The 15,093-nt window shown below is 45.1% G+C and overlaps 1 protein-coding gene across 1 annotated transcript in view; it reads left to right on the plus strand.

The window, feature by feature from the left end:
- The first annotated feature begins 1,493 nt into the window (after window positions 1-1,493).
- Window positions 1,494-15,093, plus strand: part of Tmem131 (Transmembrane protein 131) — a 51,150-nt gene continuing 37,550 nt past the window's right edge. The window contains exon 1 of the mRNA XM_088225276.1: window positions 1,494-1,721. Within this exon, the coding sequence (XP_088081402.1) occupies window positions 1,601-1,721 (121 nt within the window). The 5' untranslated portion in view covers window positions 1,494-1,600. The remainder of the gene's footprint in view (window positions 1,722-15,093) is intronic.

The following is a 15,093-nucleotide window of genomic DNA, read 5'->3' on the forward strand; positions in this document are numbered from 1 at the left end:
GTAGGTAGTCTGCCTTAAATCATGTTGTACCTAGTTAGGCAGACTAGACATGATCCAAAGAAATTAATTACCTATCTGTGTATGTATTAGATAAAGAAATTGTTATTTTTGTAAATAAACCATAATTATTATCATTATTATCATTTATTAGTTTATCGTCTACAATAAAAATCACAAATATTAAGTTCACAAATGATAAAATCGGATAGACACTATATGATGTGAGGTGATGTCTGATTTTTTATGATAGAAACGGCTAGTGGGGTGAATAGAAACAACTAGTGTGATGAATAGAAATGTCTAGTAAGGTTGATACAAATGATTAGTAAGGTGAATGAAAACGACATGTGAAGAAGTAATAGTTCTACATTATCTTTGATGTGAAGTGAAAAAACATCTTAATTTTTAAAGAGATTTATTTTTGTTTGTACTTACTTGTCCTTTTTTATTTTAAATATATATACCTTCTTATAAACATTTGTCAGAGTTGTACTTTTCCGATTATTAAAATTAATTTAAATGTTTCCATTCACCCCATACGGCGTTGCTGTTGATTCATTTGAGGTGAAAAGCAAAAAGCCATATTTTATAATAAAACTTTGAAAAAGACTTATGTGAGAGCGACATAATTCAAGTTATTCCTAAAATTTTAAGATCTATAATTTGTTTTTATTTGCTTCACAATACCGATATTTACTAGGAAACTCTGGCTAATTTAAAGTCATTTTTTTTAACGAATGAAGACAGGTCTATGAATAGGTACAAAATTCATAATTACATTTTTTGTTGTTTTGTAAATAAATGATTAAATTTGATTGTACAAAAAAGTAATTACGTAAGCAAATAATAAAAAACAGTTTGGTGATAACAAAATACGCGCTTTGTATTTTAGTTATATGGGTTAATTTTCATAACAAAAATATACTTTAAAAAAATACATCTTAAAATTAAGCTATATCGTAATTTGGAAAAAATGCCCACCAAGACTTCAGCATCTGAGCGTTGGCCTTTCCTTTTTAAATATTTTTTCAGTTTATGGTATATAAATATGGTATGACATAACCATGAAAAAAAACATTTTTAACCCATGCTGCTATTATAAAAACAGGATTTATTTGCTGTTTATAAATATGATTTTTTACGAGTGGTTATCTGTTCTTTCCATGCTAATCTAGGATCTCAAACCCAATTTAAACTGTATCAGAGGTTTAATGCTTTGTAATTCCTTCGTTAGAAGATTAAAAGATTTTGGACCAACATGTAAAGAGTTATGTTATTGTTAATCTATAATTATAGTTGTTGTGGAGAGAGGTAGAACAAATAGTATTTTTCTTTAGAGATATTGACATTACAGTATAATTTAGGAAGTAACAAAACCACGACAATTTCTTATTTTTCATGAAGTACCTACTTACGACATTGATATTTTTGTACACGTCTCTATTTTCTTGTAGGCCTTACATTTTTTGTATTGTCAAGTTTGCGACATTGTTAATGTCATTGTTTTTTTCGCGATGCAATGTGAGTGAGATTTGTGAACGAAAGATTTGTAAAGTGTTATGTTTAAAAATGAGATAAATGCCGATATATTTTTAGTGAAATGTTAACAGTGAAGTATCATAAAATCAATATGAATCGGCAAATTGTGTGGTGTTACCTGTTTATGTTGACGTTAATGGAAGTCGTAAAAACTAAAGTGACAGAACAAGGAAATAGTCATGGTAAAAAATCGATTTTATTTTGGTTTCTTGACTCTTAAAATAAATGCAGATTCTTGATATTACTTTTTTTAGTATTGAGTTACGAGGAATCGTAGAACGCTCGAAAAGGATGCATTTTTATCGGTTGTTTTATTTTGGTGTAGATTTCGTAAATATGAAATACAGAGCTGCGTGGAATGAATTATCGCAATACGAAAATAAATTTAGTTTTATGTAATATTTTGGGCATATAACGACCTATTCATTATCAAACGTATTGTTTTTATACGTCGGCGTAGTTTTGTGTCTAAAATTGTAAACTTTTTTATGGTTTTGAATATTGACACTTATTATAGGTCAACTCTGCCCCCCATATGATTAATTATTACCACCCCAGTAGCTCTTTGATCGTTTTCTGGTTATTAAATAACAAAATAAAAACGTGTTACCATGTGAAATATTGTATCATACAAATTGTTTTGCATTCTTGCGAGTTTATTTATTTTTCATTTGTCAATATCCAATCAGTAAGAAAAATGTTAGTAAAGAAGTGTTGTTAATTATCATTCAATATTATCAAAACACTTTTTGAAGAGGTAACAATAAATTGGAACGAGAAAAAAAAGTTTTAACACCTACCTACACGAATATTCAACAATTTGCAATGTTTTTATCCCCATAAGTGATATAAGCAAAGGAGGCGGTCTACTCTGGAGACCCTCGCTTATAGTAATTTACTACCGCTGGGTGATCTCCTCGTTATGACGAAGGAGAAGCAACTGCGCACATGGCAAGAGTTTGGGTAGCCTTCTCCCAAGCCGAGAGTAGACATTTTTTCCAACTGAAGCAAAATGTAATAAAAAAGCCTCGGCTTTCCAAAGTGATTCTAAACAAGTTTGAGACATCCACCATATGCTGAATGCGTATTGGGCACTGTTGCAATGGTTCTCACCTGTTCAAAATCCATGCCCGGGACTCTGATATAAACCATGTTTTTTTTAATGCCCCGTAAATGACTTTTATACGGACTCCTATCCGACCTCTCTGATATTAACATCCCATTCCCTACTCATATTCTAATTCTCCCGTCACCACCCAATAAATATGTATTTAAAATTATTTGGTGTTAAGTTGTAAATGTTTTTTATTTTTTTTTTTTATTTAGAAAAACCACAGAAAATTTATTAAAAAATGTATGTCGTTATGCAGAAAGAGTCCAACCCTCAAAATGCTAAAAATTTGTTCAATGCCGATTTCGATAGCTTACCATGATATCTTTATGTCCTGAAATCGTCCATGCTCCAAGTGCTGTACTTTTTTCCAATGAAAAAATTTAAAAAATAAAAAAAAGATCTGCAGAAAACAGTCAAACCACTTAGATATTTTTAAAATTAATATAACAGTGATAGCCGTGATGTGGGTTAGAAATTTCGTTAATTGGCAAAAAAAAGTATAACACTTGAAGCTTAAAGAGTATGAGTCCAATTTCAGTTTTTCACGACCATACGGGTGTTCTTTAAATCCCGTCACATCCGAAACCACGATGATCAGTATGAGCAAGAAGACATATTGGCACATTAAAATATTTTTTTAGAACGAATAAAATTTAAAAAATAAAATATCCAAAAAAGCAAATGGTTGCTTACTTCTGCAGGGGTGAAATGAGGAGGGGGAAGGGGGAAATCTGATACTGCGCCGCGCTCCCCTCGTTTTTCCCCTGTAAGCAACGATTTGTTTTTTAAAATATTTAAAAAAAAATTTTGTTCTAAATATTATAAAAATATGCTAATTTGTCTTCTTGCCCATACTGATGGTGACAGGGTTTAAAGAACACCTGTATAATACTTTTTGTAGACATACTAATGAACAAATAAAAAATAGAAATATATATTATTAAATAATAATATTTAAAGAATATCAATAGAGATAGTTAAATGAAATAATAATGATTTTGTTCTCAAAGCGTTAGGAGTGATGATTAAGATAAGAAAAGACTAGGATAAAATAAGGAAAAGAAGGGATTATGTTGAGGAGATTACCCTTAAAATGTCTATAAAGAATAGAAACAAGAGAATGATGTGATAGTAATACATATTAATTGAAGTAGTTGTAATTTTAAAAAAATAATGAGAAAGTTGAATAAAATATATCAAGGGAGGAACAAATTTTGTTGTATTCTGTGCAGCTACGGATAATGCAGGAATTTTGAGTGAGGTTATTGGATGGTACAGTATTGTAAAAAAGTCGGACTTGTCTGGTTAATCTGTTAGCGCAGTTTAGATTGATGTTTTCCAAGAGATAAGTACTTTCAATTATATTATTCAAGATCTTGAGTAAGAAGCACAAGTCAGAAATATTATATAATATGTAATGTTTTCTAAATATTAAATACTTACCCACTGACTTGTAGATATTACTAACACATGTGTAAATATCTAAATAAACAAAAACTCGACGCTGGCTAGAACACCCCAGTTGGGAGGTGAAAAGGCCATATAAAACAAAGAAGAAGAAAAAATTCCTATAATTGGATTTAAAATTTATATTCTTTAATGCGCTTACTTTGAAACATGCCAAATATTTAATATTTGTTTACAAAAATCGACGATGTATGCAAGAGGAATGATTTGCCGATGAATGTCGATTAATCCAATGTGATGGTTTTGGAACGATACGAAAGTATGACAAAATGTGAGATCACTGGGAATGGGGTTACATTGAAACAGGTAGAGTAATTTGTATGTCTGGGAAGTATGTTTACTAGGGATGGAATGACAGAAATATATTGAATGGAGGGTGAGTGCCGGGAACAGAGTGAATGGTGTACTTAAATTTGCCTTGACAAATAAATGTTTGTCGCAAGAGGACAAATTAGCAGTTCAAAATGGAGTCCCGGTGTTGACCTTGAATTATCGGAGCGAAGTATGGACTTGGAAAAACAAGGATGAAAGTAGGTTGAATGCTGTTGAAATGTGATAGGTCCACAATGCCGAGATCCGTACATTATGTAAGGCTGAGAGAAGTATTATCGGCAAAATCAGGAATGGAGTTCTACGTTGGCTCGGACATTATTATTTTGAATAAAATAAACTTATGCAATGTATTCCGAAAGTAGAAATGTTTCTGAAACATTCCGTAGGGCTTTTATATAAGTTCTTATACATTTAAAAAAAATGACATTTTAAAATAAAAAGAGAAAAAACATAGCTATCCCAGTTAAGCTAGAACCGGACTGTATCCAGTGGCTAGTGTCGCGGACTCGTGGATCAGAGATCCCAAGTTCGAACCCTGCTCCCCACAACTTGATTCCTGAACTCAGGTCGCGAACATAGACTACTTATATTCTACTTTTTTTTAGTTTATTTCATACATCCTTCTTTCTTCTACTCGGAAAATGGAAGAGTTGAGGAAGTGTGGATGTTTAAACATAGGTGAAATAGTGAATTTTACACAGTTTGTAAAGTGGACAGCTCATAAGCCCTGTAAATGCCTAAACTTCCATATTCCCTTCTCAAAGATGTTTTTTCTCTCTGTTGCAATAAATTTGGGTCTAAATAAAACTCCCTGGGGAAGAAATCCAGCCTGTCTGCAAGCATTTGGACATACTCAAAACATTATTCGGCGGCCTCCGTGGTGTAGTGGTCAAGACGCTTGACTCACGCACGGAAGGTTCAGGGTTCGATTCCCGGTGAGAACACAAAAATTAAAATGTGATTTTTCTCAAGCCTGGTTGTTCTGTAGTGTAATTCACCACTGTAATTGGGCCTCCTGGCCTGTTGTGGTGCAAAAAAATGAAATGAAAAAAAAAAGAAAAATTATTTTATAATTTATTTATTTTTTTATTTTCATTTCATTTTTCCCTTTCCGCACCTAATGGTGCACAGTGCACTGTATTGGTACATCAATCGCAGCGTATTCTGTTTTTTTTTTTGCATGAAGATAAGATGATCAGTCTTACGCTTCAGGTACCAGTTCAGGGACTATGTAATATTCTGGTGTGAAAACACCCTTTTAAATAAATATTTCATATCAACCATGACGGAAATTGAACCCGAGACCTCTTACACATTATTTGAGACATTAGTCCCAACTCCATGGGACTAAAAGTCCTGTGTTGAGTTGGGATGAGCAATTAGTTGACACACACACATGAGTATACCATCACAAATATTATATAGGATCAGAAACACAACAATAATTATAACAATAAAAAAACAAATATATGGCACACCATTGTATAATAATTTATGAACATGATATGAAAACATCACAGTGTTGATATACTTTTATGTCGCATCATTGAGTAGTAATATTAGTTATCAGGTATTGTTATTTGGTAATTATTAACTCACACGAAATATTCCGCAGTTAATTTTTATCTCCAACTTAATATCTTATTCTTTATACATATCTTAATCTGACTAGTCAAACCTTTGCAGTATATCAATATTTGAATTTTTATCTTCATATGCAAATGTTATTGTTATAAAAGGGCACAAAACATTTGAATTTGCAATAAGGAAGTTCAGCTGTATTCATTTAATTTTTTTTTGTTAATAGATTATTAAACTAAGCCTAAAGTGTTAAAAAATATTTTTATGTTTTGTATTCTCATTGCTATGATTTTTTAAAAAGTTTTGTAATTTTGAAATTACTTCGCCCGTGACGTCACTAGTTCTCATCGCTGAGTTGTCCTGACATTTGAAAATAGAGCCCCGTAGCTGTCAAAATATACTAAACATTGAAAAAATGTCTTCCCGGAAACTGAAAATCTATCGCAACACATATCAATGCTATCATTGATTGGTTGATTGACAAGACCTTGTGAGGTCGTTCAAAGTAGTTGTTCCGGACGCGTAAAATCGAATAAATTAAAATAATACATTAATTAGAAAGGATCCCCGGTAAATGTATAGAACTGATGGCTGGGCTCTCAATAAAGATAAAATGGTCACTTTCGAGCCTGGCCTCAGTATTACCGGGGAAAAATAGCTAGGTTAAAATGAATAAAATGTACAAAAATATATTATGTAAATGTCATGTTGCGCGCGTCGCGGCTGCCGACGAAATGGCCCGTACGGGCATTGAGCGCCCGTATTTACGCCACCTGCGGCCGGCGGCATGTAGCGAGTGGCGGGGAAAGATTACCCCCACCACTCCGAGGCAGCCGGCGCGGGTGGGATGGCCGACTCACGGAGCCCGACGCGCACCGCTTTATAAGGCGGTCAATTGGAGATATTAAATCAGTTGAGTTCCTAACTCTGAACAGTTCACACGTGTTTTATTCCGTTCTCCGTCCTGTTCGCCTTCCTGCACTTCGCTCTTCGCTCCGCTCTGCCTGCTGACTGCCTTCGCCTCTCTGCACCACTTGGACCGGGTGGAAAGTCCTTTTCAGGGCTATTGAGGTTGACTTGCGGTCGGCGCAGCTGTGCTCCTACCTTCCGACTTTGTCTTTGGCTCTGTCTGGGAGGGCGGCTTCCCACTTACGCCGGGAAGCTTGACTGCGGCAGACGCGGGTGACGAACCGGCGAAACTTTCATCGTGGTAACGCGTACGTTACATTTGGTCCTTCGGAGCTAAGGATCGTCGCCAGTGGTCTCCAGTCTACAACACACCTACAGCATGCCGGTCAACAGATCGCCTGTGTCGACGCGTTCGGGAACGCGTCGAGACGCCGGCACGGAGCACGAAGAGGAGCTTCAGGAGCCCCAACCGGGGTCTGTACGAGCACATCAGGAGGAGCCCCAGCCAGGGCCTTCACACGACTGCCAGGAGGAGCCTCATCAAGGACTTCTGGAGGAACAAAAGGACTCGGACGAGGGATCCGCACCCTCGGAGCGGTCCATCTCATCGGCGACATTTCGCCGACAGATGGAGGAACGCGAGGCGCATCACGAGAGGCAGGTGAGCAGCCTCAACGAGATCATCGCCGCGCTGAAGGCCGCCAACGCGAGAGAGGACGCCAGACGAGACATGGCAACCCCCCTCACGCCCACCATCGAGAGGGACCTCACATCGCACGGGACGTCGGAACCGGCTCACAAGCCGCTGCCGCTGACGTCAGACGCGTCTAGGACCGACGCAGCCCTCAGTACGAGGGAGGCTGCCGCCGCACGCCACGCCGCACGCTACGCCGCTGATCCGGAGGATACCGGAGCGGCGTACATCCAGCAGCCGAGCCACTACGACAGCAGCCGGGCGAGAGACGGGGCCGCTTGGAAGCGCCCTGTCACCGACGCGGAAGCAGCCTTCAGCACAAGGGAGGCCGCCGCCGCACGCCACACCACACGCTACGCCGCTGATCCGGAGGACACCGGAGCGGCGTACATCCATCCACCGAGCCACTACGACAGCGGCCGGGTGAGAGACGGGGCCGCATGGAAGCGCCCTGTCGCCGACACGGAAGCAGCCTTCAGAGCAAGGGAGGCCGCCACCGCACGCTACGCCGCTGATCCGGAGGACACCGGAGCGGCGTACACACTTCCGCCGAGCCACTACGACAGCGGCCGGGTGAGAGACGGGGTGCCACGGAGGCACCCGGTCGCAGAGGCGGACTCCAGGACGAAGGAGGCCGCCAACACACGCTACGCCGCTGATCCGGAGGACACCGGAGCGGCGTACACATTTCCGCCGAGCCACTACGACAGCGGCCGGGTGAGAGACGGGGTGCCACGGAGGCACCCGGTCGCAGAGACGGACTCCAGGATGAAGGAGCCCGCCAACACACGCTACGCCGCTGAGCCGGCCTACGCCGGAGCGACAAACGCACATTTACAAGGCCGCTACAATGAGCGGCATCGGGACAATGAGGCGCCACCCGCACACAGCCGAAGGGAGGACGCCGACGTACGCTACGCCGCCGGGCCAGGCGAGCCCGTAGCGGCACGTACTATACCACTGGGGGGCTACGAGTTTCGTGACCCGGTGAGCGCGTGGGTACAAGAGGGGCTACCCACGGAATACATGCCGCCGGGTGCCACCGGCGAGCCTGTGACGAAATACAGACAGCCGCCGGAGTGGCACACGTTCATGGCGAGGCAAACCGGCGCTAGGGATCTACCGCAATTCTCCGGCGACCCGCTAGAATGGCGAATATTTAAGGCGCAATTTGATCAATCGACACAGATGTGCTCCCTTACAAACGCGGAGAACATTCTCCGTCTGCAACGAGCCCTCACAGGACGGGCCAAGGCCACAGTGTCGTCTTTGCTGGTAGATCCCCGAAATGTGCCGGACATTGTGAAGATGTTAGAGGCCGCCTTTGGACACCCGGAGATCGTCGTGGACAGAGTACTGGAGCGGATAAGAAAACTCCCTAAACTGGCCGACAACGCATCCCTGGAGGCCCTGACGGACTACGCGGTCGCGATAAGAAACGTCGTATCGACCGTAGAGGGCCTCGATGGAAGCCACCTCTCCTCCCCGAAGCTTCTGTCCGAGATGACTCAGAAGCTGCCACGAGTCGAGAGGATGATGTGGATTATGTCACGAGCGGATACCGTGAGAAAAGCTACCCCCAGGGATCTGGCACTGTGGCTAGCGAGACTGACCGGTGCAATACCGAATGCGGGTTGCATCGGGATCAGCACGGAACCCGCCCGAGTGGAGAAAAGGCGTACCCAAGAAAGGCACGTGTTTCTCACTCAGGACAAAAAATGCCTGTTCTGCGACATGAGTGGACACGCATTCGGACAATGCCGGAAGTTTCTCCGGAAAACGGTAGAGGAGAGGTGGACAATTGTGCGTGCCAAGTTCGTGTGCTACGGATGCCTGGAACCGGGACACAAAACGACCACCTGTGAAGCGGCGAAGTGCGACGAGTGCCACGGGCGGCATCATCGGTCGCTACACCGCGAGAGAGGGGACAGTACGCCGAACGAGCAAGTCTTATTGACAAGGCGAACGGAAGTCCCAGTGACCTTCAAGGTAGTGCCAGTAACCTTGAAGGGCCCGCGTGGGTCAATGGAGATCCACGCACTACTAGACGAGGGTTCATCGGTAACTCTCCTCGAGGAGGATGTCGCCCGTGCAGTGGGCGCCACCGGGGCCTGCGAGGAGTTGAGACTCATCGGTGCCAGTGGGAACACGGACACGCTACAATCACAGCGTGTATCCGTAATCCTCGTTAAAGGAAACAAAGAATTTGGTGTCCAGGCACAGACGGTGCGGGTCATGGATCTGCCGCACCGCAACCGAAAGAGCACCAAGACACACGGACCAGGCATCAAGCCGAAGATGTTAATCGGTCTTGATTACGCCACCCTAATGGTATCTACAGGCCCGCCAGTCCTACAAGAGGACGGGCGGCTAACCATCGAGACGGCCCTAGGAGCCGTCACCTACGGCGGGGCTGTGCACCCCGCCTTTGAATTACCCCCAGACGGCCAGGGTGAAAGGGACTTAGCGGAACTGGTAAAGAAGAGCTTCGCCGTTGACTCGCTAGGTGTAACCACCCTGGAACGTTGCCGCGCCGCAGATGTGCGAGCGGCGGAGCTCATGAGCAGCTCAACCACACAACTACCATCCGGACGATGGGAGACCGGTTTACTGTGGGCGAAAGACGGAGATTCTTTGCCCTGCAACCGGCAAGCAGCCATGAAGCGGCTGCACTCCCTGGAAAATAAACTACGGAAGGATCCGATACTGGCGATCGCATATCGCGCCAAGATGGCGGACTACATTGAAAAGGGATACGCCGTCAAACTAAGCCGCGAGGAGGTAGACGCCCACCATTCGCGCAAATGGTACCTGCCCCACTTCGCGGTGACAAACCCCAACAAGCCTGGCAAGATAAGGGTCGTGTTCGACGCCGCCGCCCAGTTCCAGAGGACGGCGTTGAACGACCATCTACTGACGGGACCTGACCTGCTTTCATCCCTCCTCGGAAACGTGATCCGCTTCAGAGAGAGACGAGTAGCCATCGCGGCCGACATACGGGAGATGTTCCTGCGGATAAGAATCCGGGAAGCCGACCAGCAATCGCAGCGGTTCCTATGGCGGACGCAGGACGGGCAGGAGCCCGACACGTTTGTCTTCGCGTCCATGATGTTTGGAGCGAAGTGCTCACCCAGCAGCGCGCAATTCGTGCGAAACACAGTCGCACGAGCACACGCGAAAGAATTTCCCGCCGCAGCAGAGGCGATCGAGCACAATATGTACATGGATGACTACCTAGACGCCACAGACAGCGAAGAAACAGCTGCAAGCCTGGTACGAGATGTTACCCTCGTACTCGGCAATGGCGGGTTCCGGCTCACCGGGTGGGCTTCAAACAAACCAGATGTCCTGAAGAAGTAAAGGCCGACGACCGGCCAATACAGCAGTCACCATAGGGGAAGAAGTAATGACGGAGCGGGTCCTCGGGATCGTATGGGATCCCAAGAGCGACCTATTTATATTTCGGCACGGAGCCGAAAGTGCAGCCATCCCGGAGCGACCCACCAAGCGCGGCATGTTGAGCGCCGCCATGAGTATCTTCGACCCAGTAGGCTTCATTGCGTGCCTCACGATACGGGCGAAGATATTGCTGCAAGCCATCTGGAGGACAAACACAGGTTGGGACCAACCGCTGCAACCGGACCACGCCGAAAAGTGGTTGGAATGGCGCGACCTGCTGGCAGCGAACGGCTGTACAATACCGAGATGCTCGCTGCAAGGGCAGAAAGAACCCGTGACACTGCACGTGTTCTGCGACGCGTCAGAGCAGGCATGCTGCACAGTGGCATACTTTGTGGGGGCCGATACCACAAGTTTCGCAATGGCGAAGTGCAAGGTGGCCCCCCTAAAGCCTCTGTCAGTGCCTAGACTAGAACTCCAGGCAGCGCTACTAGCGGCAAGGATGGCCGCCACCATAAAAAAAGAGAGTCGAGCTCTCATCACCCAAACCGTGTTCTGGACGGACTCGAGCACGGTCCTGTGTTGGCTGCGAACCGACCCACTGCGGTACAGCACGTTCGTCGCAAACAGGCTGGGCGAGATTGACGAGCTCACAGACGTACGGGACTGGAAATGGGTCCCCACCAAGGACAACCCAGCCGACATAGGGACCCGCGACAAGGGCCCACCCGACCTTGCGAGGTCGGGACTATGGTTCGGAGGCCCCGGCTTCCTGAGAAAAGGGGAAGCCGACTGGCCGAAAGAGAAGAGGTTACTACAACAACCGGACGAGAAGACGCTGGAGCGGAAACAACCCCGCCACTTCGTGGGCCACATCAGACGGACGGAGGCCCTACCCCAGGTGCAGCGCTTCTCGTCGTGGACCCGACTCGTCAGGGCGACGGCATGGGTGCTGCGATTCATCGCACGATGCCGCCGCCACGAGTCCCTGCCGTCCCCAGGGGGGACCTTTGAACTTCACGCCTCAGAAACACGGGCCGCAGAAATCATGCTGCTGAAGCGGTCCCAGGAGACGGCTTTCGGAGAAGAGCTGGAGCTCCTGAGACGAAAGGCGCCTATCCCGCCGCACAGCCGCCTCCATGCAGCGGCACCCTTCTTAGACGAAGAGGGAGTCATCCGGATGGGAACGCGCATCCAAGCGGCACAGAGCTTCGCAGAGGACTGCAGCGCGCCGCCTATCATGGACGGGACCTGCCCATACACCCGGCTGCTGATCACGCACAGCCACCGGAAGGGTGGCCACCCGGGAGTCGAGAGGACGATCGCCGACCTGAGAGCCAGCTACCTCATCCTGCGACTCCGCGGGGCTGTGAGGAAGATAACACGATGGTGCCCGCTGTGTAAAATGCTGCGCAGCCGGCCCCAACCCCCGCTGATGGGGCAACTGCCTGAGGCCCGACTGGCCTTCAGGACGCCGCCGTTCACGCACTGCGGGCTTGACTTCTTCGGGCCGATGATGATCACCAACGGCCGAAGAAAAGAAAAGCGCTATGGGGCACTGTTCACCTGCCTCACCACACGCGCGATCCACCTGGAGCTAGCGTCGTCCCTCGAAAGCGACTCCGCCATAATGGCCATAAGAAGGATGGCCGCCCGCAGAGGCTGCCCACACGCGTTATACTCGGACAACGCTACCAACTTCAGGGGAGCGGACAAAGAGCTGAAACAGGCCGTAGACGAGCTCCTGGCGGACCCCAGAATGCTCGCCGAACTTACAGTTCGCAAAATTGAGTGGAAATTCATTCCGCCCTCATCACCTCATATGGGGGGAGCGTGGGAAAGACTCGTGAGATCTGTAAAACGAGCCCTCCACGCAACCCTCAACGAGCAGGCTCCAAGAGAGGAGACCCTCAAAACCATATTGGCTGAAGCAGAGTACACCGTGAACAATCACCCGCTCACGCATGTGTCAACCAAGCCCAACGACGAAGCACCGCTGACCCCGAACCACTTCTTGCTCGGGTCAGCCAACACACAGCCAACTCTGGCATATTATAACAAAAGGGAAGAAGGGGCCTGCCTTCATAAGCAATGGAGGATCGCCCAGAAAATGGCCGACATGTTTTGGCGCCGATGGCTGAGGGAGTATCTTCCCACCTTGGCGCACAGGAAGAAATGGCGCGAGCCCGCGCCTCCAATACAGGTCGGGGACCTCGCGCTCATCATGGACCCAAATCTGCCGCGGAATTCTTGGCCTCGCGGCAGAGTCACCCGTGCAGAACCAGCAGCTGACGGACAAGTACGAGTCGTCGAGGTGCGGACCACCAACGGCACCTACACCAGACCAGCGGTGAAGATCGCCGTACTAATGAAGGAAGAGGAACAACGCGCCCAGCAGGAAAATAGTACAGACTAGCTGCACGGGGGGAGTGTTCCGGACGCGTAAAATCGAATAAATTAAAATAATACATTAATTAGAAAGGATCCCCGGTAAATGTATAGAACTGATGGCTGGGCTCTCAATAAAGATAAAATGGTCACTTTCGAGCCTGGCCTCAGTATTACCGGGGAAAAATAGCTAGGTTAAAATGAATAAAATGTACAAAAATATATTATGTAAATGTCATGTTGCGCGCGTCGCGGCTGCCGACGAAATGGCCCGTACGGGCATTGAGCGCCCGTATTTACGCCACCTGCGGCCGGCGGCATGTAGCGAGTGGCGGGGAAAGATTACCCCCACCACTCCGAGGCAGCCGGCGCGGGTGGGATGGCCGACTCACGGAGCCCGACGCGCACCGCTTTATAAGGCGGTCAATTGGAGATATTAAATCAGTTGAGTTCCTAACTCTGAACAGTTCACACGTGTTTTATTCCGTTCTCCGTCCTGTTCGCCTTCCTGCACTTCGCTCTTCGCTCCGCTCTGCCTGCTGACTGCCTTCGCCTCTCTGCACCACTTGGACCGGGTGGAAAGTCCTTTTCAGGGCTATTGAGGTTGACTTGCGGTCGGCGCAGCTGTGCTCCTACCTTCCGACTTTGTCTTTGGCTCTGTCTGGGAGGGCGGCTTCCCACTTACGCCGGGAAGCTTGACTGCGGCAGACGCGGGTGACGAACCGGCGAAACTTTCATCGTGGTAACGCGTACGTTACAGTAGTTCACTTTAATTTAAACCATTTTTATATATATTTTAAAAAAATATATTTTGTTTTATTTTTATTTTTTATCTTATTTTGGTTGCATTTATGAGCACCCACTACTTTAGCATTTTTTCCTTAAGTTTCAAATATATTTATAATATATTCAAGTACATGTTTATTCTTTAATTTAATTTTTTTTTCTGTTTTTCTACTTAAAAAAAAATGTTTTAAACCACTTTATTTGGTTTTTGTTGAGTTGTTTTTCTTTCTTTCTTCTTAATACTGCTTCTTTATCAAGGTATACTTAATTAGTACTTAACTTAACTTAATTAGTACTTTGATGAAGCCGGTCGGTAGAAAAAATAGTGATTAATAACAAGGTTTTTAAAATTTATTTTACTATAATGGATGACCACAAAGTTAGTGCTTCAAATATAAAATTTATAAATAATTATGTATTCATTATTTTATATGTGTACAATATTGTGTTAACTTTTTTTATTTGAATCTTAATAGAAACTAATGTCTGAGTACCTGATGACAAACTATTATTTGATAGTTTATCGGGACAAATATGTTTTAATACTTTATGTTTTTATTCTTATAATGTATTAATGTTGTAATATCGTGTGTATTTTATTGAATAAAGACTCTTATTATTATTATACATTTTTGAGAAATTTCGTAGTACAATTAAATGCTCCAATTTTTACCAAATGTTTTTTCTAAGAAATATAAGTTTAAAATGTGTTTTACTCTGTAATGTTTCACTGTCTCTGGACTGGCACTCGAAGCATAAGACTGATCACCTTACCTTCATGTAACGGATGATGGAGATATGCTGTATTTGATGTACTAATGTAGCACCTGGGTACCAAATCTCCGACCTTGTGCTATGGTTTACCAACTTTACGGAGTTGAGT

The sequence above is a fragment of the Micrasema longulum genome, unplaced genomic scaffold (genome assembly GCF_059751315.1).
Source record: "Micrasema longulum isolate JH-2025_06_02 unplaced genomic scaffold, ASM5975131v1 h1tg000340l, whole genome shotgun sequence".
In the NCBI taxonomy this organism is placed as follows: Eukaryota; Metazoa; Arthropoda; class Insecta; order Trichoptera; family Brachycentridae; genus Micrasema; species Micrasema longulum.